The sequence below is a fragment of the Notechis scutatus genome, chromosome 2 (assembly GCF_049901735.1).
Source record: "Notechis scutatus isolate UNSWTSFEM ecotype Mainland chromosome 2, rNotScu1.2, whole genome shotgun sequence".
Taxonomy (NCBI): domain Eukaryota; kingdom Metazoa; phylum Chordata; class Lepidosauria; order Squamata; family Elapidae; genus Notechis; species Notechis scutatus.
In genome coordinates this window covers 123,212,220-123,237,373 of record NC_142010.1, presented here as the reverse complement: position 1 = coordinate 123,237,373, position 25,154 = coordinate 123,212,220, and the positions used below count along the sequence as shown (strand labels likewise).

Here is a 25,154-nt window from a genome sequence, read left to right as displayed (position 1 = left end):
GGGACCTTCACAATGTCCTCCAAGCCCTAACAGGGGTCCCTTCGAACCCCTCAGAAAGGTGTCCCTTCAATTCTTGACCTTCAAGGTGGTTTTCTTAATAGCCATCACTTCAGCTAGAAGGGTGTCAGAGTTGGCTGCTCTATCTATACGGCAGGACCTCTGCACTTTTCACGACAATAGAGTTCTTCTTCGTTCAGACCCTACCTTTGTACCCAAAATAAATTCTGTATTCCACACATCCCAAGACATAGTAGTTCCTGATTTTTGTTCCCGTCTACACCACGCCTTAGAGTGCAAGTGACACACCTTAGATGTTAGAAGGGCTCTTAGAATTTATATCAAGTGCACTTCAACATTTAGGAAGACAGAGGCTATGTTTGTATCCTTTTCCCCTTCCCACTGGGGGAACAAGGCCTCTCCTGCCACCTTAAGCAGGTGGATCAGGGCTTGCATCTCACAGACCTACAAAGCCAAAGCTCTGCCAGTACCACACGGCTTGACAGCACACTCCACTAGAAGTGCTGCAACTTCGGCTGCCTGGGCCACCCAGGCACCCCAGAGGAGATTTGCAGAGTGGCTACATGGACATTCCCGTCTCCATTCATCAGACACTACCGCCTGGATTCTTACGCCTCCACAAGCGCGGCTTTTGGCAGATGGGTTCTTCAGCGAGTGGTGCCTACTTTGCAGTGTGAGACCGGACGAGGACCCCCCCGAGGACATGAAGGCTTTGGTATGTCCCATCCTGGGCTCTCGCGGCAGCATGGAGGAGAATGGATGTTGGTGAATTTACCTGAGAACGCCCTTTCTATCTATGCTGCTAGAGAGCCCAGCCCCTCCCTTGTTGCATCCGGATTGTGGTGAGGTATGTTATGGTTCACGATTCTGTTTTGGCTTTCAGAGACACTCACTAAAGTCTGTCAAGTATCTTCACCAAAACTGGGGGGTTTCTCCCACAGGCTGCTACTTTTACACTAGATGGACCCAGCTTGATGATGTCATCAGAGGAGTCATACCCATCCTGGGCTCTCTAGCACAGGGGTGGGCAAACTTTTTGGCTCGGGGGCCGCATTGACTTTAAAATTTGACAGACGGGCCGGTCAGCACAAGATTTTTGGGAATCGCCCCCCCTTCCCCCCTTCTCCTCCTTCCCTCCCTCGGAGGCCCCTGAGTCAGGAGTTGTTGCCTCGGGAAGGGAAAGGCAAAAAGGAAGAGCCGCTGGAGGTGCTTTGCAACGGCAGCAGCGGCACCGAAGGCTCAGGCTCAGCGGCTCCTGGTTTTGCCTTTTCCTTCCCAAGGCAACACGGGACTGGAGCCGCACGGAGCTGCACCGGCGGTAGCAACTCCTGACAGCCCCAGCCGGACACCTGAGCGGAGCCCGGGCAAAACTGCCTGTTGCTGCTGCCGGAGCACCACCGGTCGCCTCCTCCAAGCAGCCCGCCCGCCCGGCTTCCCCTCTGCCGCGCTCGGCTCGGCCAGGCCCGAGCGCCCGCAAGTTAAAAGGAAGCCAAAAGTTGCTGGGAAGTTGCTCAGGTGCTGGGAGCAGGCTTTAAAGTGCCGCCCGAGCAAAGTTTAAGCAGCCCGCCCGCTGGCAGAACCCTTCCGCTCCTCGGCGGGAAGACGCTCCAGCCTGCAAACTTTGCCTTTGCAAAGCCCTGGAAGCCCCGGAAACCCGAGCAACTTCCCAGCAACTTCCGGCTTCATTTTAACTCGCGGGCGCCGCGCCTGGCGGAGGGGAAGCCCGGAGCCTCCTCCAAGCAGCCTGCCTGCCCGCCCGGCAGGCTTCCCTTCCACCGCGCAGCTGGGGCCAGGCGCGAGCGCCCACTAGTTAAAAGGAAGCCGGAAGTTGCTGAGAAGTTGCTCGGGTGCTGGGAGCAGGCTTTAAAGTGCCGCCCGAGCAAAGTTTAAGCCTGGAAGCCCCGGAAATCTGAGCAACTTCCCAGCAACTTTTGGCTTCGCTTTTAACTCGCGGGTGCTTGCGCCGCCCGAGCTGCACAGCAGCTCGCTCCAAGCAGCCCGCCCCACCCACTGGGCGGAACCCTTCCCGCTCCTCGGCGGGAAGACGCTCCAGCCTGCAAACTTTGCCTTTGCAAAGCCCTGAAGCCTTGGAAAACCGAGCAACTTCCAGCACTTTGGCTTCGCTTAATCGCGGGCGCTCGCGCCGCCCGAGCCGCACGGCGGAGGGGAAGCCCAGAGCGCCGCCGGTCGCTCCTCCAAGCAGCCCGCCTGCCCGCCCGCCCGCCCGGCTTCCCCTCCGCCGCTGGCTCAGGGCCAGGCGCGAGCGCCCGCAGAGTTAAAACGAAGCAGAAAGTTGCTGGGAAGTTGCTCGGGTGCTGGGAGCAGGCTTTTAAAGTGCCGCCCGAGCAGGACCGCCGAGCCGGGAAACGGGCACCAAGGCAGGGCAAGGCTCCACCAGCAGCGGCCTAGCTTTAGGTGGCTCCAAGCAGCCCGCCCCACCCGCCGAGTGGAACCCTTCCCGCTCCTCGGCGGGAAGACGCTCCAGCCTGCAAGCTTTGCCTTTGCAAAGTTTAAGCCTGGAAGCCCCGGAAAAAAGGGAGATCGGGCGGGGACTCACCTTGAGAGGTCGCACTCGAAGGTGATTTCGAACTCCCAGCCGAGGCCTTTGCAAATTTCTTTTCTTTCCTACCCCTAGATCGCTTCACACTGTTTTGCAGCTTTGGGGGCCACACGGCACAGGGCAATACGCCACGGCCAGCGATTTTTTTTCAGGGGCAGGCCGGATTGGACAGACCAATGGCAGCGATTTTTTTTCAGGGGCGGGCCGCATTGGACAGACCAACGGGCCGGATGTGGCCCGCGGGCCATAGTTTGCCCACCCTGCTCTAGCAGCATAGATAGAAAGGCGGTCTCAGGTAAATTCACCAATGCCCATTCAGAGCTAATTCTCTGTTATACAGTAAAGTACCTGATGAATCACTATGTACTGCTTTCTTGTAGCTTGAAGATCATTACTTTTTTTTGTGAATTTTGCCTGTTCCATAAAATGCATGTCATTTCCTTTTCTTTTTTTTTTAACAAATGCACTCCTTTCTTTGTGCCAAAGAAATGAAAGGCCCACCCACGTTCTCTTGATGGCATGTGCAAGTGGTGGGTGTGGAAATGCGTCCAGTATTTAGTCATTCATGCCTCTGGCAGTTTCTCGAAGGCCCGATTTTCATTCAAAGGTGAAGTAAAAATATTAAAAGCAACAGTGTTTGCAGAGTGGCTTAAGACAAACCAGAAGAGCTAAGCCTTCCCTAGTAATGAGGGTATTTTATGTTTTAGTAGAATTTGGGACTGTTGTCAGGCATGCTGTTAGAATTAAACATAGCCACTGTTCAACATGACAGGAAGAACAACTGTTTTGGAAATGCTTCAGTCATTTTGCTTGGCGCTGTTGACCCCACAGAGCTTTAGAGGTAGTACAACTTATTTGCTTCTCTGGAATCTGGACGGCTCTGAAAATGGTGAGGCAAGTCATGACACACAATGCAAATTATGTTGGGAAGGAAGTCTCTAAATAACTACATTTAGATCCATTTGTTGGATTGGATTCATTCACTGAACTGGGGAAGAGATCACAAAGCCAGTTGATTTCAGTGGAACTTAAAAAGCATGCTGTGTTGGAGCAGGTATTTTACTGCTGGGAAGTCATTTTTTTAAATCAAACATTCATTTTTATACAGGTTGTCTCCAGCTTACAACCACTTGTTTAGCAACTGTTTGAACTTACCACAGCACTGAAAAAAGTGACTCACTACATTCTTCGCACTTATAACCGTAGGCATCTCCACAGCCATGTGGTCAAAAATCTGGGTGCTTGGCAACTGGCATATAAATACACTGTAGTTACAACATCTTGGAATCACGTGATCGCCTTTTATGATCTTCTCAGTGAGCTTCTGGCAAATCAGTGTGTGTGTGGGAAGCTAGATTCGCTTAACAACTGTATGATTCACTTAACAACTGCATGATTCACTTAATAACAATGGCAAAAAAGGGCACAATTCACTTAATAACCGCCTTGCTTACCGGTGGAAATTCTGGTCCCAATACGTGTACCTGTCACTTGGTCATCTCTAAGCGTCTACCACACACTGTGCTTCTTTTCAGTATTAATTTTTGAGCTGATCTTTTAATTTTGCTCAAAGGGATTTAAAATAAAAGTTCTGATGCTCAGCTTTACCCAAAAAGAAAAGAGATTCCGGAGGAGGAGAAAAGCCACAAAGAGCTAAACATATGAGGTACCCCAGCCATGGTTTGTTTAGCTTTATTTGTTTAACCCTGATTACTTCCCTTCCTAGGTATTCTCATAAACTCAAACTGTGAATCATGCTTCCTTATTTGTTTATCAGCATCGTCCACTGGGAAAAAAACAAGCAGCTTTTAACAGCATTTATTTATTTATTAAACAAATTTATATAGCCACCCAACTCCTACATGGCGACTCTGCCCTGGCTTAGTAGCATGATTGTTGCCAAACAATGTTGCTCAGAAATGAGAGTTCTTCCTAAGGATATTTGCTGATCCTTTCTACATCTTCAGCCACTTCTGTTTGACAGCCAGATAGCCTTGAGCAAACAGCTCTTTGCTGTAAATGCAAAAGTACACTTGTTGCTAATTCTGTGCCAGAAATACTAGGGGGATAGTTTCCTTCCACAGTCAAGGCAGATAAACACATCTTCAAGTTGGATTTGATTCTTGCTTATTACATTGCAGCTTTTTTATATTAATCTAAAAATGATTCACTGCTGCCTTCTTTTTTTTTTCTTTTGACTTCCCAGTATAACCTACAGCTCTGGTGCTATTTCCTAACGGTTTTTCATTCACATATTGTCCTAACCAGACCTGACTCTACTTAGCTTCTGCTTCCTGAGGCATTTGGGCAAATGAGAAAGCTAAATGGAGCTCAATAATTCTTTAAGAGGAACATAAGGCCACCATGGACTTATTTAATGAGAATCAGTTTAGTGAAGTGCGTAAAGCAGTAGGCTAGAAACAAGGAGACCATGAGCTCCATCCAGTCCTGCCTTAGGCAGGAAGCCATCTGGGAATCAAGAATGGTTTTAAGGCAAACACCTCCCCCCCAAAAAAGCACCCTTTGTTTAATGTCATTATGTGTATTCAATAGATACTTCTAGTGTGTTGATCACCACCCTGTCCCATCTTCATTACAGATATTAATATGCTTCTATCTTTAGCATTTCCCAGACAAAGAAAGTTTTGAGAAAATAGCTTCTCCCCTTTGCCCCTTAAATTTTTGGTTCTCTCTTGGTTTTTCATTTTGCATGGCAATGGGAATTGCTCTAAAGGTATTTGGTTCTTCATTTTCTTCATTACAAATTGCAAGATTTGCTTTGGGGTGTGTGCGTATGTGTTTATGTGTAAATTTCTGAGGTATTTTAGCTTACTGGCTTTCTTGTTACCTTTCTTCAGACTGCACGTGTACCGGTAATTAGAACTCACAAACAGTGAGGAGACTTGCTGTTGTGGTTTAGAAAGTGCTGACTAAATGCAGGAATCATTGAGTCAGTGGGAAAATGTGTTCCTAAGTGCCTTTCTTTGTGCCTACTAGCCCCTCTGACCCATTTGACATTTTAAAAACATTGTTTTAATAAAAAGAAATTAGAACATAATGTTCTGTAAAGCAAAGCAAAGCAAGAGCGCAACATGTAGTATCTCATTTATTTTGCAGTAATGCTTCTTATTCCCATAGAGGATTCAGTGAGGGGCTGAAACATCTTGGAGGCTAGTTTACCTTCTGTTTATTTATGTCTAGTTGTGTACCATGACGGATCTTTTTGGGAATACATCCACCACATGCTCTTAAAATTTCAAATGAGTCTCTCATCCTACACTTCATACTCCATGGCTGTTTTCTAGAGAAGAGCCATAACACTTTGATGGGGAACTTGAATATTCATATTCAGCGGCAATAAAATATGTGTCTCTCTTTCCTATATTGAAATTAATTTTAAAAAGTCTAACTTCAACTAATTTGATGATCACAAAGTTTCTATTTAAACATCTGTTTATATAGCACACTATCGTGCTTGTCTTTTTAGACTATACAAAACATAGTGTTTTCTTTTATTTTGCATCGGCTTACCTTTCCTAATGCTGTCAATTGCTAAGTTTAAATATCTGCAATCTTCGAAAGTACAAAGAAAGCTCAAGATCAGCTGATCTTTCGTCTACCACTGACATGAGACTCTGGGTTGTGGGTCTTTGGAAATATCTGGGGGTGCCTGGCTGTTGTCCTTGCGGGCTTAATTTATTGTACCAATACTCGCTGACCTGAGTCAATATTAAAAACTTTCTTTTTAACATCTTAAGAAAAAGGGGAGGAATTCAAGCAAGGTGAAATAAATGATTTTGGGGCGGTAGGCAAAGTAATGAGCATACCTTAACAGTTAAGCACTTCTACATTTACACATCCTTGTATATTTTTTCTCTCTTCAAGGGAAAGGAAAGGCCACATTTTATGTTTTTCAGGTTAGCTTAAAAGATCACATTCAGGTATGTGGAGCATCAGATGACTGAACCTGAGCTGGTAAGAATGGTGCAGCCACCAGAAAAGTAGCTTATTTGAATCAGGAAATGGAATTCTTGATTGGAATTACCACAATATGACATCTGTTGGAGTGGGAGGAAAATATGCAGTAGTAATTACATTATTCAGTGATAGCCATTCCCTTCTGGGGCTGAATGATTAATGGAACAAGTCACCTCTGCAGGATTTCCTGGCTTACATTCAAGGAGTGGAGTTTTTGTATAGCTGGTTTACACATATGGGTTTTAAAAAGACATTGGAGGCAGTACTACAACATATACTGGGGTGAGATTAGTTGAATGTCAGGAAGTAGCAATTGTGACTTGCAACCGGTGCTCAGGTGAAGGGGATGGGTTAGGGGAAACATCTATTGACCTCTTTCTTGACATACACATTCTTTGGCATCAGAACAGTTTTGTCATTGGACTTTTTGCAAATCAGAACATTGATTAAAATAATACTAGAGGATAGAAAATATTCTTTCTCTTAGAGCTGATGAATGGACAATTGGATGGAAAGAAGACCAAATTCCTTAATGATAGCACTGCTAATTGCAAATGAATTACAGCAGGGGTCTTCAAACTTGACAGCTTTAAGACTTGTGGACTTCAACTCCCAAAATTCTTCCTCCAGTCATGTTAGCTCAGGATTTCTGGGAGTTGAAGTCCACAAGTCTTAAACATGCCAAATTTAAAGACCCTTGAATTACAAGCTATCTACATCAAGAATGGCCAAAGTTAACCTTTCAGACTACACTCAAGTTGCATGGGTCTTAGCAGACTGACAGTTGTGAAGGAAGATAGAAACTTGAATCCAACTTCTCCTCTGCCTCATGTAGCAAAATGTGATAAATGGGGTAGTAGAATCAGGGACGGATTCCAGTTGAATGCCATAGATTGCTAATTTCCCTTGCTAGGTGATACTGTTGTTTGCCCCCAACAATGCAACCTGTGTCAGATCCCTGGTCTGTATATTGTAGAACAGAAAGCCACCATACCCCATTGGTTCTACTAGCTCAAGGGTCTTCAAATTTGGAAAGTTTAAGACTTGTGGACTTCAAAGCCCAGAATTCCTGAGTTAACATGACTGGAGGAGGAATTCTGGGAGTTGAAGTCCATAAGTCTTAAAGCTGTCAAGTTTGAAGACCCCTGTACTAGCTGAATATGATCTGCACTGGCTAGATGCCATGTTCCAGACTTTGAGGGAGCTGCTCCCCTGCCCACATACTGTATACACACACATCAGGGATTTAATCTCTGGAACTCAAGCGGTCTGCTTTTTGCTGGGCTATGGCTTTTCTTCTGTTTAAACCATTTCTGTCCAAGAGTCTAAGGCCATTTCTCCAAAGACGAGAGGGGTACCTCCCCATATCTCATAATACCTGGAGCAGTCTATGAAGATAACGTTCAGTCCCAAAGAACATGATTGTGAGTTTTACCTTACTTGGTTAAGAATTATTTAGCAAGGTAAATTAGGTGATTTCACACATAACTCTTACGTTTCTACTGTGGCATTTTCAAGCACATTTAATATCAAACAGTGGATTTTACCTCAGTCGTGTTTTTCACAGCACACAGTAAGAAGAACACAGGAGATTTAAAGTTAATATGGATAATTTAAGAAAACAGATGGTTTTCCATTGCGAATCAGATTGTTATCAAAGCAATGGAAATTTGTGATGGCTACTAAAATTTGGTATTTTTAAAATTTTTGTCTTACTACATTTAGATGTTGTTATGATCTACTTTTTCATAGATTGCCACAAAGGGAATTCATGCTTGAAAAGACAGGGAAATTCAGTTCTCTGTATTTAGAGCAGAGGTAGGCAACTATAGCTTTTTTATGACCTATGGACTTTAACCTCCCAGCAGGGTCAGGAATTCTGGAAGATGAAGTCCACAGGTCGTAAAGGGACCATAGTTGCCCTCTCCTGTTTTAGAGGATAATTTAATTAGAGCATTTAGCTTCATTTTCCCATACAATATTCTCTTTTACTATATCACTCTTTGCTCTCTCGTACACTTAATATACATATAGATTTTCCATGCGTTTTCATGTTTTTAGATACAAAGTAACTGCCATTTCTAGAGTATGAAATTGTTATTAGATTCAAACTACAGAAATTGTAGATGATCAAAGTAAAGAAGCAGAAAGATATAGAAAAATCTAATCACTTGCTGTCATCTGGTTGTTATCAGGATTTTTGCAGCTCTATACAAAACAGAATATAATGATAAAACATGAACTTACAGTCTGAACTGTATATAAAAATCTTGCATTTTCCTTATTGAATCCATACTATTTCAAGTCTTAACACATGCCTGTTATTTTAGTGTTGTTTGCCTTCCAAGCGCTTATCCTCCAATATGTTATTACTTTTGTTTTCAATGACTAATACAGCAACAGCTTTGTAGGCAATATTTTGATTTAATAAACTAGGTTCTGGTGTCTTTGGAGACAGAAATAAATTTTATTAGATTGCTTCTTGACATGGTATTTGACAGAACTATCAACCAGTGGAATGGCTGGCCTTCAGAAGTTGTGAGTGCTCCATCACTGGAGGCTTTTAAGAAGAGATTGGATAATCATTTGTCTGCATTGTGTAGGGCCCCCTGTTTGAGCAGAGGGTTGAACTAGAACCTTCAAAGTCCCTTCCAACTCTGTTAGTCTTTCCCCCTCCAAATCTTCTTTCAGAAGAAATTTTGCAACCCATGCCCTGATAGGATTTTTGCTTAAAATAGGAAAGGTTATGTACAGTCTTGGTCTTGTTTCATTAGGGCAAGGAACTTCACATGCCCACAGGGAATGCACACCTGTAATTTGTCTAAAACTGTGATTTAGACTTTAGTGTTTGCGAAGCAGAAAATTGTAAAGTCTGACTTCATTGTCTGGACTGAAGTGAAAGAGAAAATTGAAATTAGATTGCTGATTTTTCCCCTCTGCTCTCTAAGAAGCTGTTGTAACATTTCTTTTAAACATCCAAACTACACATCTTCCAGAACCGGGTGTGGCATTCCTTTTTGGCTGTAGTTGCATACTCCACATTTAGAGAATTGCATGTTTGAATACTCCTGATTTGAACTAATCTCCCTGACAAGCTAATTTTTCATGGCGCTGTTTTGCTGGTCGGTTTCTTTGTTTTATATTATGGCATGGTTGGATGGAAGACCCACCTGTTGGACAAGAGAGACATTCTTGAGGCTCAAACATAGAATAGAATTAGAATAGATTAGAATAGAATAGAATAGAATAGAATAGAATAGAATAGAATAGAATAGAATAGAATAGAATAGAATAGAATTCTTTATTGGCCAAGTGTGATTGGACACACAAGGAATTTGTCTTTGTTGCATATGCTCTCAGTGTATATAAGAAAAATAAAAATACATTCATCAAGAATCATCTAGACTGTTCAAAGGCATCCCTTTAAAACCTGACTATAAAAGTTACATGGATGATTCTTGGTAGCAACAGCAGACTGCGATAACAAAGAGTATGAATGAATCGTGTAACTAACCAACGTCCTCCAGAACAACGGTAGCAGTGCTATGTTCTGGAAGTTGCTAGGAGCTGTAATGCAAGCCAGTGTGGGTTGCAGAGTTCAGAAGGAGGAGATTTGTATTGAAAACAGAGAACTGATTCTAGCAGCGTACTATGTAAACATCTGGGATCAGAAAAAGTGATCCTGGAGATTACAGGCAGCAACACCCCTTAGTAACACAGTGAAGCAGCAATGTCTAATGTTGTAAACTCTTCCCTTTTGCTTTTCTTCCTTAGGCAAATGCAGGTCCTGCAGACCAAGGTCACTACCCTCTCTTAAGTGACACCCCCACTCCCTGGCACCCTCCCTATATGATTTCTTTGAACCTTGTGGCATGAGAAAGGTTGTTATTTGTTTTGTGGTTTGAAATGCTATAATTCACCTGAGATCAAATTAAGGTTCCTGTGCCCTAGCAGTTAGCTTTATAAGAATTCATTTGGCCTTATACTTCTAAGAGCTTGAGGCAATCTTTTGATTTTTATAATCTCTTGGAATGCATGTGGGATCAAGTGAAGAGCTAGATGCTTATACAATAATTCCAAGGGTCACCGTGCATTTCAGCTTCGCCTTAATCATAAAACATTGTGCTAGCTTAGTCAGTTTTCTATATCGTTCCATGAATCCTCTCTTTTTTGTCAGTCTCTGCCTCCATAACCCTCTTTCTATGTTAATAGCAATAGCATTTAGACTTCTATACCACTTCATAGTGCTTTACAGCCCTCTAAGCGGTTTACAGAGTCAGCATATTGCTCCCAACAATCTGGTCCTCATTTTACTCACCTCAGAAGGATGGAAGGCTGAGTCAACCTCTCTCTGTTTTGTCTGGAATCTCAAATGCAGCCAGTGGTGTAGGTAGACCAGAGATCAGGGAAATCTTTCATAAACATCCAATAAGAACTCTAGCCAAGGTGGGCAGCAGGGAAAAATGTGCACCTGAACTTGTTGATGACAGTTGTCGAAATCCCCTTTCATTGTCAAAAGGCAACTTGCTCATCATGCTACTATACTTTTATTTTGAAAATGTACAAGCCTCTTCCTCTAATAAACTGGTTGTGTTCTCAAATAAATTGCAGATTTACAGCAAAGGGGAAAATTCTGCATTATTCCTATGGGCTTACTGGTGCCATGATTTAAGCTATAATTTGAACAGTGAATACTCGGGATTTTTTTTTTTTAAATCTCTGTGTTTGTCCCTGCCTCATTCTTTTATCTGGAATATACAGTAGGAACTGTTTTAAAGCAGGGACAGGCAGTGTAGTAGTGCTAGCAGGAATTGAGATTATAATGTAAATGTAATGTCTTCTAAAAATGAAAATAAAAATCAATCAAGGATATTTGATCCTTGATGGATCAGAAATACTGATTGCAGTGGGCTTATGGTAGTTTGCAACCTGTTCGAGGATTTTCTGCAAGTTACATACAATAATAAACAATTAACAGAGGGCTTTGAAATTGGGCTTGTTGTTGGAGTTACCTGTTGACTGCTTTGTTTATGGGCCTGTTTTATAATGAGGGAAACTATTGTTGAAATACATTTATCAGAATTCAACTAGGGAGGGCAATCTATATATATCTTCGTTACTTTGTCTTTATGTACATTTTTCCTTTTTTTTGTATTGTTTTGTTTTTCTTTTTTGGATTTTATATTTTAACTTTGGAAATAAAATAAAAAAATATTTTAAAAATTGAAAATAATATAGAAGAATGCTTCACTAGTATATTCAATGCCTTAGAGCTGAGTGTGATTATTTGCTTGTCAGTGGGGATTATGTCTGTCAGTCTGAGTGAATGGGGAAAATCTTTGAGGCCAGCTCTCTGGATAACAGAATAACAGAATAATGAAGTTGGAAGGGACCTTGGAGGTCATCTAATCTAACCCCCGCTCGAACAGAAGATACCTGAATAGCTGAATTGGTCTGTGAACAGAGCATTGGATGCATAGACAAAATGAAGAGGAGGAAGAGGAAAAAGTAGACTGAGAAAACGTTGCTTTCTCAAACCATTAAAATGAGAGGCTGTTTAAGGAAGCATAATTAATAAGACATAAGATATAAGAATTTATTTGTCATTACACTCGCAAGCGGGTGCAACGAAATGAGGTGCTCTTCCACAAGCAAACTGGACAAACGCCACTAAAAAAGAAAGAAAAAGAAAAAGGAAAAAAATTAAACTAAACACAACCAACCATACAATAATCTGGCATTCATTACCATGAGAGATGGTGATGCCCCTAACTTGGATGGCTTTAAAAGGGAATTATGTAAGTCCAGAGCTATTAGTGTGGAAGACTCCTTGTTTACCTTCAAGTTGGTGGCAACGCATCATTTGCATGGGAACAACCGGGAGAGAGAACTCTGCAAAAGCCTGACGAACTGAAGAAGGTGAGACACAACACAAAATACTGAATAAAATGGGCCTTGACCTGGTGTAACTGGTCTGTTCTTATGTTTTAAGTGTCCTGTGAAGCTTAGCTGTCTTTGCTCTCCTCTCCTGCAAATGTACTATGTAGTGTGCAAGACTGAGAGCTAAAGGAGTAGCTGCATTTAAACCATGCCAGTCACAAATGAGGTGCTTCAGTTTAGAGCCAACTGGGTTCCATTATCTTTACAGGAACCCAGTGTGGCTCACCAGCCTCTGTCACAGCTGTAGGCTTTCTCCTTTTCATTTCCAGGCTCCCTGATGCCCTTGACTGTCAATCATAGATAACAGAAAGCTATTATGCTGCAAAACAACATCAAGCATCATCTTGTCTTTAGCACCAAGTAGTCCATAAGACCAAGGGTCTTCAAACTTGGCAAGTTTGAGACTTGTGGACTTCAACTCCCAGAATTCCTGAGCTAACATGACTGAGCTCAGTCATGAAGAAACAACTCAGTACATGAAAATAATGTAATTCAGTAGCATGAGAAGATTGCATTACCTAAAACCCTGCATATGTCATTCATTTCAGGTGTCAGAAGATGATATGCCAGAAGTACTATAAATGATATTGACTAGGCTGCTATTTGTTTTATTTCAGAAGAATTGAAACTCCATTTGGATCCTTAGAGATCTGAGAGGGAAAATACATTTGTGAGGCCCAAACCTCCAGTCATCCTGTGCCAGATTCCTCTGAAAGACAAATAGCTGTTTTGTTTCTCAGTTTATTTTATGTGAGTGGGGATCTGAAGATTTGGCCAGAAAGCACCTTTCCTCAGTGGCTCTTGTTTAGTTTAAGGGTGTAAATGTTTGAAATGAGAACTGAAGGAATGCAATAAGTCTTGCAGATTTAGCTAATGCGGGTCTAAGAGGATGAACTGGATCTGACTAGCATCCTATTACAGACATTGGAAAGCAGCTTATTTAGACAGCAATCCTTTCTTATCATCTACCAGAGAAGGATGCCAAAGTCATGTAGACTGGGGTTCCCCAATCCTCGATCCGTGGACTGGCACTGGGTCCGCGGCATGCGAGCAACTAGTCTGTGCAAACAAGCAAAACTGCATCTGCGGGATGTAGGAAGCATGGAAAACCACACCCTCTTCTGTCTGTGGAAAAACCTTTTTCCAGGGAACCGGCCGCTGGTGTCCAAAAGGTTGAGGGCCACTGATGTAGAATACTTATATTGTAAAGCTATAGTAGACTTAATATAGCCTATAGTAAGAGAATCATATAGGATATAAACAGTGGTGCAATTCAACTGGTGTAACAACCGGTTTGGTGAGTGTGCGCTTTGCACGCATGTTCTACATTTTAAAAAGCTCATTTTCAACTCGATTACTTACCTTCTGTTGAATCCCCAGTGAGTAAAACAGCTGATGCCCAGCAAATTGCTCTGCCGCGCGAATCAGCTGTGCTAAAAAAAAACAGGAAATAAAGCACAGGAAAGAGCAGGGGTAGGCGGGTAGGGCCAAATATGAACTACTGGTTCACCTGAACCAGTCTGAACCGGTAGAATCCCACCCCTGGATATAAATAAGGTCAACAATTCTGGCTTGTAGAAAATCTCCCATTTAAGAACCCACCAGATTCCATAGTAGGTAATATTTCTCTGTAGTTGGATAATAATGTGAGGCCAAACTTCAGCAGTGTGTGATGTCACAGTGAGACAGTGGTCACTTTACCAATATCAAGGCTGCTTATTTCTTAATCTGAAATTAAAGGGTGTATCCTATTCTATATGTTAGCCTATGTTAGTTGGGGCTTTAAATTTTAAAGGGTCTTTGAAAGTAGGAAAAAATTTTGGGTTGACTTTCTCCCAATGAGCATGCTGTCACAATGAGAAAGTATAACTCTGGAGTTAGCAGTTACACTGTGTGATACCCTAGTATTGTTTTCTTTCAGTGCTACACTTTTATAAAATCAGAAGGGGTGGCCATTGAGAATTTTGGAGTTGTGTCATTAATTCACTGCGTACACTCGGCTCTAGTTTTTGCTGACATTTGAAGTAGCAGTTTACATGTTCTGAATCGGGGTTTGAATGCAGTGATGAGTAGAAGAAGGTTTAAAAAAAAACCAGTTGGAATCTTTACAAAATGAAGACCTTTTATCAATTTGGAATATTGAGAATGTGATGTTTCTGTGTTCCCAGTATGTACATGGTTTCAGGATAGGTAAAGGTTTCCCTCATACATACATGCTAGTCGTTTCTGGCTCTGGGGGGCAGTGCTCATTTCTGTTACAAAGCCAAAGAGCCAGCGCTGACCACACATGTCTCTGTGGTCATGTGGACAGCATGACTAAACACCAAAGGCGCACAGAACGCTGTTACCTTCCCACCAAAGTGGTCCCTATTTTTCTACTTGCATTTTAAAAAGCTTTCGAACTGCTAGGCTGGCAGAAGCTGGGACAAGTAACGGGAGCTCACTCCGTTACATGGCACCAGGGATTCGAACTGCCGAATCGCCAACTTTTCTGATCCACAAGCTCAGCGTGTTAGCCACTGAGCCACCATGTCCCAGCGGTTTCAGGATATTGAGGCTCAATTTATTTTTGTGACCAGGAATGCTTATTACTGGCTTTATTTGGAAATTACTAACCATGTTTTGTCCACATCAGGGATAGTCTTTACCCACACATGAGTAACCATGCTTAGGTACTGTAATGTGTTTGCAGTTAGTCTAGAAGCTCATGAAAAATGTAGCAGTTGATTGATAAGGTATACATGTGACTCTCATATTGAAAGAAATGCCCTGAAGGCCTATTAATCCACTGAGTCAGGTTCAGGGTTTTCCTTATGATATAAATGGCACTAAATACTGTACAGTTAGTCCTTGGCTTATAATCATTCATTTAGCGACTCTTCGAGTTACGGTGGCACTGAAAAAGGGGACTTATATCTCTTTTTCACACGACCGTTGGCAGCATCCTCACAGTCAGGTGATCAAAATCTGAGCACTTGACGACTGGCATGTATTTATGGCAATTGCCGTGTCCTGGGGTCATTGTGATCATCTTTTGCGACCTTCTGACAAGCAAAGTCAGTGGGGAAGCCAGATTCACTTAACAACCATGCTACTAAAGTAACAGCTGCAGTCATTCTCTTAAGAACAAGTGGCAAGAAAGGTCACAAAATGGAGCAAAGTTTACTTAACAACTGTCTTGCTTATCAGTGGACATTTTGGACGCAATTGTGGTAAGTTCAAGGAATACCTGTAACGTGGAACCCAGGGAGGTTGAAGCTGGCTAAAGTGCATCATTGTTAAGACACTGCAGGTGCTCTTAGCCTCCAGAGCTGAGAAATAAGTGGACTTTCACTTATGAATAAGAGGTGGAGTTTATACTCTTGAACTGGTGTATAAATATGGTTAGATTCTCAGATTTTCCAGTGACTGATCATCATTAGAAGAGTTTCTCCCAAATCTGTCTAAAAAAACAAACAAACAAACTTATCTGTGGGAAGCTGAGCCACGGCCTTGAATCTTCTACAGCTAAGCTCCTGCACGTGTGTTTGTGTTTCTTGAAAGTGATTTATTGCCACACTCGGGGTGAAGCCCTGATCAGTTTTGTTTTGTTTTCATTTTCCTCTCCTCCTTCCTGTGCATGTTTTTAACAGTTCATTCTTTTTCTGGTGCTTTTTATGTATTCTAAACCGTTTGAGATACTATAATATTAGAAACAGCACAGTACACTAAATATTAAGAAGAAATAGCCCTGACAATCATTGTTGGCATTTTAAGTATGTTCCCCAAAGCTGTTAGAAAAGAGTGGCCCAGTTGCGTAGATAGCACTTCTCAAATAGTTCCTATTATTCCCCCTTCAAAGCCACGGTCAGTAAAACCATGATTACAGATCTTCTAAGATAGTTACCCAGTTGGTCTAGTACACCCAAATTAGTGTTTTAATCATTTAGTACTGTGTAACTTCACTGCTAATTAATGGAGCTCTGATAGCTGCTACCAGAACACCAGTAATAGAAAAAACAGATTTGCCTATACTTAGGAAAAGCTTGTTATCCTAGATCAGACTAGCCCTCAATTTGTATTTTCAGAATAGAAGTTAAAACGTGGCTTACTAAGAAAGCCCTGTGGAGGGAGTGTAGTATAAATTAGAACCCTCACCCCGGCTCAGCTTGGATATTTTGCTCATGGTACTCTCTCTTGGTCTTGATCTTTTCTTGCACCTTTGGTTATTATTTTGTACTGTAATCCATTGTTTTATTACAGATAGTCCTTGACTTACAACCATTCATTTAATGACAGTTCAAAGTTACAATGGCGCTGAAAAAAAGTGATTTATGATTGTTTTCACACTAAGGACCATTGCAGTATGCCCACAGTAAAGTGATCAAAATTCAGATGCTTGGCAACTGGGCATTATTTATGACAGTTGCAGTGTCCTGGGGTCATGTGATCAACTTTTGTGACCTTCTGACAAGCAAAGCCAATAGGGAGAAGTCAGATTCACTTAACTGTGTTACTAACTTAAGAACTGCAGTGATTCACTTAAGAACAGGTGGCAAGAAAGATTGTAATATAGGGCAAAACATACTTTATAACTTAATAATTATTAAGTTAATAATTTAGGAACATAAATTTATGGTTATAAGTCAAGGACTATTCTTGCATTTTAACCCTTTTGTTCTGCAAAGGAATGTAAGCTTGACAAAGATATGCAAGAGCTATTAGGGGAAAAGTAAAAGGCAGCTGTGTCCTGGGAAAGGGAAGGCTTAAAGAAGAATAGACTTAAAAGATGATAGGGAAACATGTAAATTTCAAACCTGAACTGTTTTTACCAGGTATAATATCAGAAAAACTTGATAAGAAAAGTATGTATTTAATATTACATGTCTTTAACAGCAGCGAGGGTTATTTTCGCACAATATTGGAAAAATGAAGATATACCACAAGATGAAGAAATAGTTAAGAAGATATTAGATTGTGCAGAAATAGATAGATTGACATTGAAAATTAAACAGAAAGAGGATGCAGAATGCTATCAAACATGGAATTTATTTTACCAATGGCTGGAAAAAAAGGGGTGGAGATTAAGAATGTAATTTGCATTATTAAGTAAATACCTGGACAACACGATGTTTATTAAGCACTAAGAAATGTATTTAATAGAAAATCAATAAAATAACAATAAAAAATAGACTTAAAAGAAAGAGAAGGAACAAGGAAAAACAAAAGTTAAAAAGCAAGTGAAAATACGGAGTGAGTGCTTTCAATGTACCAACCACCCCCAATGATATATGATACTTTTTGATCCCCATGTGAGTTGTTAGAGCCAAGTCTTCATGCTCTTCTGGAAGACCAAGGGAGTTGGGGGCCAATATCCTGGGGCAAGGATGTTCCATAAGGCAGGGGCAACAGCAGAGTAAGAGCTTCTTCTTAGATTTCACCAAGAAACTAAGTTATTTAACTGATAGGATCAGATATTGGTTTTGCGATTGCCTGTTGGGTTACTCAGCAGAATTTGCATGTTGTGCCTTTAATATTATTCTTACTGTCACAGAAGGAAGCCTGTCATATTTAAAATGATGAAGGTACAGGTGTCCAAACTGGTGGCTACGGATCTTTCAATGATAAACCAATTAAATTGTTCTTCTTCCTACCTTTAGAATCATAGCAGGATGTAAAAAGATTTTGATACTTTGCTTGCTGAAATTGCCTTGTTTATCTTTTTGGCTATCTATGTTCAAATTTAAAGTAATTGGGAATCTCCTAGTAGTTTCTTTTCACGCTATTTGAGTAAAATAGACTCATGGAAGCATTAACATGAATACTATTACAGCCTCACACTTTCGGTGCAAGCCAACCAATCTTGGACTAATAAAGCTTTCCATTTTTGTGCTAGGAATAAATTTCATTCATGCAATTTTAAATAAAATGTGTAATTTGGTTCCTTTGTGGCATCCTAGATGTTAAAATACCGTACATTAGGGTCAAGAAGGGTCAGGGTGAGAGATTCCAAGCTACACTGCTCAAAAAAAATAAAGGGAACACTTAAACAACACAATGTAACTCCAAGTCAATTACACTTCTGTGAAATCAAACTGTCCACTTAGGTAGCAACACTGATTGACAATCAATTTCACATGCTGTTGTGCAAATGGAATAGACAACAGGTGGAAAGTATAGGCAGTTAGCAAGACATCCCCAATAAAGGAGTGGTTCTGCAGGTGGTGACCACAGACCACTTCTCAGTTCCTATGCTTTCTGGCTGATGGTTTGGTCACTTTTGAATGCTGTTGGTGCTTTCACTCTAGTGGTAGCATGAGACGGAGTCTACAACCCATACAAGTGGCTCAGGTAGTACAGCTCATCCAGGATGGCACATTAATGTGAGCTGTGGCAAGAAGGTTTGCTGTGTCTGTCAGCGTAGTGTCCAGAGCATGGAGGTGCTACCAGGAGACAGGCCAGTACATCAGGAGACATGGAGGAGGCCGTAGGAGGGCAACAACCCAGCATCAGGACCGCTACCTCCGCCTTTGTGCAAGGAGGGACAGGAGGAGGACTGCCAGAGCCCTGCAAAATGACCTCCAGAGGGCCACAAATGTGCTCAAATGGTCAGAAACAGACTCCATGAGGGTGGTATGAGGGCCCGATGTCCACAGGTGGGGGTTGTGCTTACAGCCCAACACCGTGCAGGACGTTTGGCATTTGCCAGAGAACACCAAGATTGGCAAATTTACCACTGGCGCCCTGTGCTCTTCACAGATGAAAGCAGGTTCACACTGAGCACATGTGACAGACGTGACAGGGTCTGGAGATGCCGTGGAGAATGTTCTGCTGCCTGCAACATCCTCCAGCATGACCGGTTTGGCAGTGGGTCAGTAATGGTGTGGGGTGGCATTTCTTTAGGGGGCCACACAGCCCTCCATGTGCTCGCCAGAGGTAGCCTGACTGCCATTAGGTACCGAGATGAGATTCTCAGACCCCTTGTGAGACCATATGCTGGTGCGATTGGCCCTGGGTTCCTCCTAATGCACGACAATGTTAGACCTCATGTGGCCGGAGTGTGTCAGCAGTTCCTGCAAGACGAAGGCATTGATGCTATGGACTGGCCCACCCGTTCCCCAGACCTGAATCCAATTGAGCACATCTGGGATATCATGTCTTGCTCCATCCACCAACGCCACGTTGCACCATAGACTGTCCAGGAGTTGGGGGATGCTTTAGTCCAGGTGTGGGAGGAGATCCCTCAGAGGACCATCCGCCACCTCATCAGGAGCATGCCCAGGCATTGTAGGGAGGTCATACAGGCACGTGGAGGCCACACACACTACTGAGCCTCATTTTGACTGTTTTAAGGACATTACATCAAAGTTGGATCAGCCTGTAGTGTTTTTTTTCCACTTTAATTTTGAGTGTAACTCCAAATCCAGACCTCCATGGGTTGCTAAATTTGATTTCCATTGATAATTTTTGTGTGATTTTGTTTTCAGCACATTCAACTATGTAATGAACAAAGTATTTAATAAGAATATTTCATTCATTCAGATCTAGGATGTCTTATTTTTGTGTTCCCTTTATTTTTTTGAGCAGTGTATTAAAAAGGCTCTGCAAAAAAGCTCTTTTCTTTGAAGACTTGCCATTTGGCTTTTCAGGTTTTACACATGCATCATCTATCAGGGTCTCATTCTCTCCAGATAATTTTAAGGCTTGGATTTCTACTGAGTGTTAATAAAAAATGATGGGTTATGGTGGATCATTCTGCCATCCTTAATACAGTACTGAGAATACTCAGATAGATTCCTAAATATATTAGGACTTATTGAGGCAGGAAATAAGTTTCAGCAAAGGACTTTTTATATGCTGAACCTTGCACTCTCAAGTATTCCTCAAGAAAAGTAATGATGTCTATGGCAGACTTTGCAAGATGAGGCTAAACCTTAATAAAACAAATTAATGCATTTTTTTTCAATTTCTCAGGCAAGAAGAAAAATCCAGGTTTGAAAATTCCTAAAGAAGCATTTGAACAACCACAGACAAGCTCCACGTATGTATAACTTAATATTGTTATGGAGGGATGGGGGAGGGACAGGAGAGGGTGGGGGCTGGAGTAGTTCAACCTCAATCCCCCTCTTCATTCCATGAGTTTCATCAGATTTTAACAGATCTGAAGGGTGACTGCTAGAGTGGCTTATCAGCTTTCCTTTGTTGCAAGTGCTATGTTCTCCTGGAAGCCGTTCGGATCATCCAGTGTGTGGGAGGTGCTTCAGTCTGCGTCGTTGTAGGCTGAGCTTAATTACTGAGGATTGCTCCGCCCTTCACCACGTGGCTGCCTTGCAATCCCCAGTTTACGCTCAGCCTTCGTCAGATTAGGCTGTGTATCTCCCACTCTTTGGCCGATTCAAGCAGATTCCTTATTATTCAGGTTTGCCCTTTATTTCCTGGTTCTCCCTTAGCCTCTGCGCAATTGGGGTGGCTGTAGAGGGAGCGCGTTTCTTTGCCCCAGGGGGATAGAGAGCGGGTGGTTTCGCGCTCCGGCGCCAATCCTCCCCCCTTGCAATTCGGCTCCTTGCCTGCCGCCTGTTTTGCGCCACTCTCATAGCGGCTCTATCGATCGCGCTGATAAGCGCAGCTGGTGTTCCCCCCACCAAACGCCCGATCGCCCCAGCAAGGGGCGAAAATTACTTGGCTGCCTCGCTCGGCTCCTAGGTGTGCCGGAGAGGCTTATGTAGCGCTCTGAGCGGCCCGGGATTAAAGAGTAGGTGGCGGCCACCATTTTGGGCGCCGCCGCGTGTATAACGGGCGTCATTCTAATAGGCCTCGTTGGGCTGCGAAGGGGCTAGCTCCTGTTGTAGGCCTGCCAGCCTATGAGAGCTACTGCAGATTCAATTTAATTGGCTATCTTGTTGGCTTTCCGCAGCAGGCTCAGAGCAGAAAATCGCAGCCTATCCCTCCCGGTTTGTGCCTGGGAGCTCCAGCTGCCAGAGGCCTCACTCCAGCCTCAGGCGTTTATTTGGCCAATTGGAGATTTTTAGCATTGTATCTGAGGTCACTCCCTCCTGGGAGCACTGAACAGATCCCTGTTCATTTCTTGTATATGAAAAATAAATAAATAATAATAATAATAATTAATAATAATAATAATAATATAATTATAATAATGAAATATTATATAGAGATATACATATATATCTATTGGTACATGGCAATAACGCATTACCAACACTGATTGGAGTACATATACAGTGCTTATAAGCAGGTATATATATTTATATTAATAATTATAACAATAACAATATTGTAGAACTTACATATCTAAATTCCAAAAGGGGTGCGGGCCAGCTGAAAGGACACCCGGCCTTTGTTGTAGGCAATCCTTGGCGAGCCAACCGCCTTAAATTGGAGCTATAGTCCTTTCTTCTATAATGGCAGATGACAATTCCACTAGAGGCCCTTCGTTGAAGGCCAGATCTCAGTCCTACCACCTGCGCAGACAGGCTAAGGAAGCCTCTAAGGAAACTTCCAAGGCTTCTCAGAGAGACGCCTAAGGCGCCATAGGGCACTGGAGAAAGAATTTGACAGGTGATCTAGAGAGGCACAACCAGTGCCCCCAGCCCCCTTCCTTCTACCTCCAGACACCCCCTCCTCCAGATTCCTCTTCCCTCTCCAGGCGCAGCTTACAGGGACACCAGGTGCCCGAACCAACAACCAGACGAATGCTCGGGCCACTTTCACGCCCACGGCCGCTGGCCTGCGCCAGGAGGAGGCCGCCTATGTCGAGATTCCTGCGCACATGCAAGCATGGATGGAACAGGCTATCCGCCAGGGGATAGCAGAGGGCCTTTAACAGATGTCCAGGTCCGGTCCCCCTCGATGGCGCCCAAACACGACTCGCCATCGGTCAGGTCCTTGCCTAGATTGGACCCCACTCATGGTCAGGTACCTTTATAGGGTACCTTTATAGGGGACAGCCCCTCCCAGGGGAAATGGAGAAGGCTATAGAGGACTTGGTTCGGTTCGGGAAGGAGGAAGATCTTGAATGGGGTCCATACACCAAGGGGAACCCCTATCGAAGATAGACCCGATGGAAGGGGACATGTCCGAGGACGAGGCCTCACTCCCGATCAACCCACCTTGTGGGTTTGTTCAAGCCACACATGTTTAAATCCCGGATATTTAAGGCCAAAAGCATTTCTGGCCTATCTGTTCAGTCCTCCTCACTCTCCCCCTCCGGCAGAGGGACAAGAGGACGCCCGTTTTAGGGCAACCCGTGGTGGAGGCGGAAGTTATTCCGGTCCCACCCATATTTCACGACCTAGTCTCAGACCAGTGGACTCTATAAGAGCTCCCCTGCCCCACTCAGTCAGGACAAGAGGTTCTTAACCTCGATTCGAGCTTCTGCAACTTGCTTAACACCCCGAGGTAGTCGAACCCATCGTTGGCTTAGTATCCTCATCCTCCCCAGTGACCCCTTGGAGGCTCTAAAACCCGAGGACAAGAGGTCCGAACTGCCGTTGAGTAGGGCTCATCAGGCTGACACCTGGGCTATCAGATCGGCCACGGCCGCTTCCTTTTTCACCAGGCCCTCGATCCGGTGGCTCTGCCAACTGAAACAGCATGTTCCCCCCTCTAACACTAGGGCACATCAGGACATCTTAAGTTAACGGCCGCAGCAGAATTCTCGGCCGACGCCACCTACCATGCGGTTAAGTTCCCGCCCGAGCAATAACCTCTCACGTTACAGCTCGCCGCCTGCTCCAGCTCAAGCACGGGCAGGTGGACATAAAACACAACGCGTTAAGCTGGCCACTGCCCCCATTAAGGGGACAGACTATTTGGCACCGCCCTTGGGCCATTGCTATCCAAAACCCGAAACAAGAAAAACTTCTTCCCCCTTTTTTTTCGGAGGTCAGAGTCAAGAACCCCTCAAGCCTTTTGGAGAGGTTCCTCCCGACCCTCCTACCAGTCCCCTTTCCAGCCCAGGTATCTGAGACCCCCTCCTTCCGGCCACTTCAGCCCCTGGATCAAGCCGATCCAGATGACAGGAACAGGAGGGGCGGCAGCTACAGACGGCCCTTCAGGGGTCCCGGAGGAAGCCTTCCAGCGCACCAGATAGGCCCTGTTCCTCCCTTCCCATCGGCGGACGCCTCAGGCATTTCGCTGACCTATGGGACCCCTCCACTTCTGATACCTGGGTCCGTGACACCATCAGACTTGGTCTCGCGCTTGAATTCCAGCGCCCCCGACTTCTTTATGGCATCCCCTTCGAGGGATCCCACCAAACGCAACTTAATGGATTCAGTCATTCAGCATCTCCTCAACGTACAGGCCATTCAACCCGTCCCAACATCCCAGCGGGGAAGTGGTTTTACTCCCACCTCTTCGTGATCCCCAATCCTCAGGGGATGGAGGGCTATTCTAGACCTGAAACGCCTGAACCGCTACCTGATCTACCGCAGGTTCAAGATGCACCCTACAGTCCATTCTACAGGGCATCAGGCAGGGGGACCGGCTAGCCTCTATAGATCTTTCAGAGGCGTATCTTCACATCCCAATCCGGCCCTCCCATTCCAAATTCCTCAGATTCTGCTACAACCACCGCCTCTAACAATATGTGGCTCTCCCCTTGGGTTGGCCTCTGCCCGAGGACCTTCACTAGGGTCCTCGCGGCTCTGGCGGTCCACCTCAGGAACCTCCCGGTTCGTCTCCATTGTTACCTGGATGACATTCTCATCCTGTTCCACTCCAGACTCCAAGCAGAGAAGGATGTCAGAGCTACCCTCTCTGCCCTCCAAGACCATGGGTTCCTGGTAAACTGGCAAAAGAGCCGACTGTTACCATCTACACGGATCACCCACTTGGGGTCCGTCATTGACTCAGTTCGAGGAAAGGTTTCCCTTCCTCGGAAACATTCCTTAACATTCAGGAAACCGTCAAACACATCAGACGTTCAGGAAGGGTGACACTTTTGGAATTGTCTAAGATACTAGGTAAAATGGTCTCATGTATTTCCTTTGTTCCCTGGGCCCGTTACACACTAGGGTCCCTACAGTGGTTCCTGCTCCCGCTCCAACGGTCCGGTAAGAGTAATTCAAAGACCACGGTCAAGGTGCCTCCAAAGGTCCTCAAGTCTCTCCTCTGGTGGACCAGTCCCGCCATCTACAAGGGACATGGCTTCAAGGAGCCCCAGCGCCTCACCCTCACCACAGATGCCAACCTGTCCAGAGGGGGCGCTCACATCCACTCACTCTCGCAACAGGGCAGATGGTCTCAGGTAGGACGGGCATGCAGTATAAACTGGTTGGAACGCCACGCCATCCACCTGGCCCTGCGCAACTCCTCCCTCAGGTACGCGGGCGGCATGTCCTCATACTCACGGCCATCATCACCGCCAAGGCCCATGTCAACTGACAAGGGGGCACCCAGTCCATCCGTTTGATGAGAGGCCGAGCGCCTCTTCCGTTGGGCGGAGCGCAATCTCTCTCTCTCAAAGTCGAGCACATCTCAGGGGTCTTAAACACCCTAGCTGACTGGTCGAGCAGGACCATGGTGGACCAGGCCAAATGGCGCCTCCAACCATCACTGGTCAGGAAGCGACCAAGCTTTTCGGTCTCCCGTTAGTGGGCCTCTTCGCATCCCCCTCAACACACAACTCCCCAGGTTCTTTCTCGAGGTACCTCTCCCA

At 44.2% G+C, this 25,154-nt stretch overlaps 1 protein-coding gene across 1 annotated transcript in view; it reads left to right on the top strand.

Annotated features, from left to right (window-relative positions):
* The window catches only part of MAP2K6 (mitogen-activated protein kinase kinase 6), a 105,833-nt gene that overhangs the window by 38,541 nt on the left and 42,138 nt on the right, over positions 1–25,154 (top strand). The window contains exon 2 of the mRNA XM_026675810.2: positions 20,450–20,516. Within this exon, the coding sequence (XP_026531595.1) occupies positions 20,450–20,516 (67 nt within the window). The remainder of the gene's footprint in view (positions 1–20,449; positions 20,517–25,154) is intronic.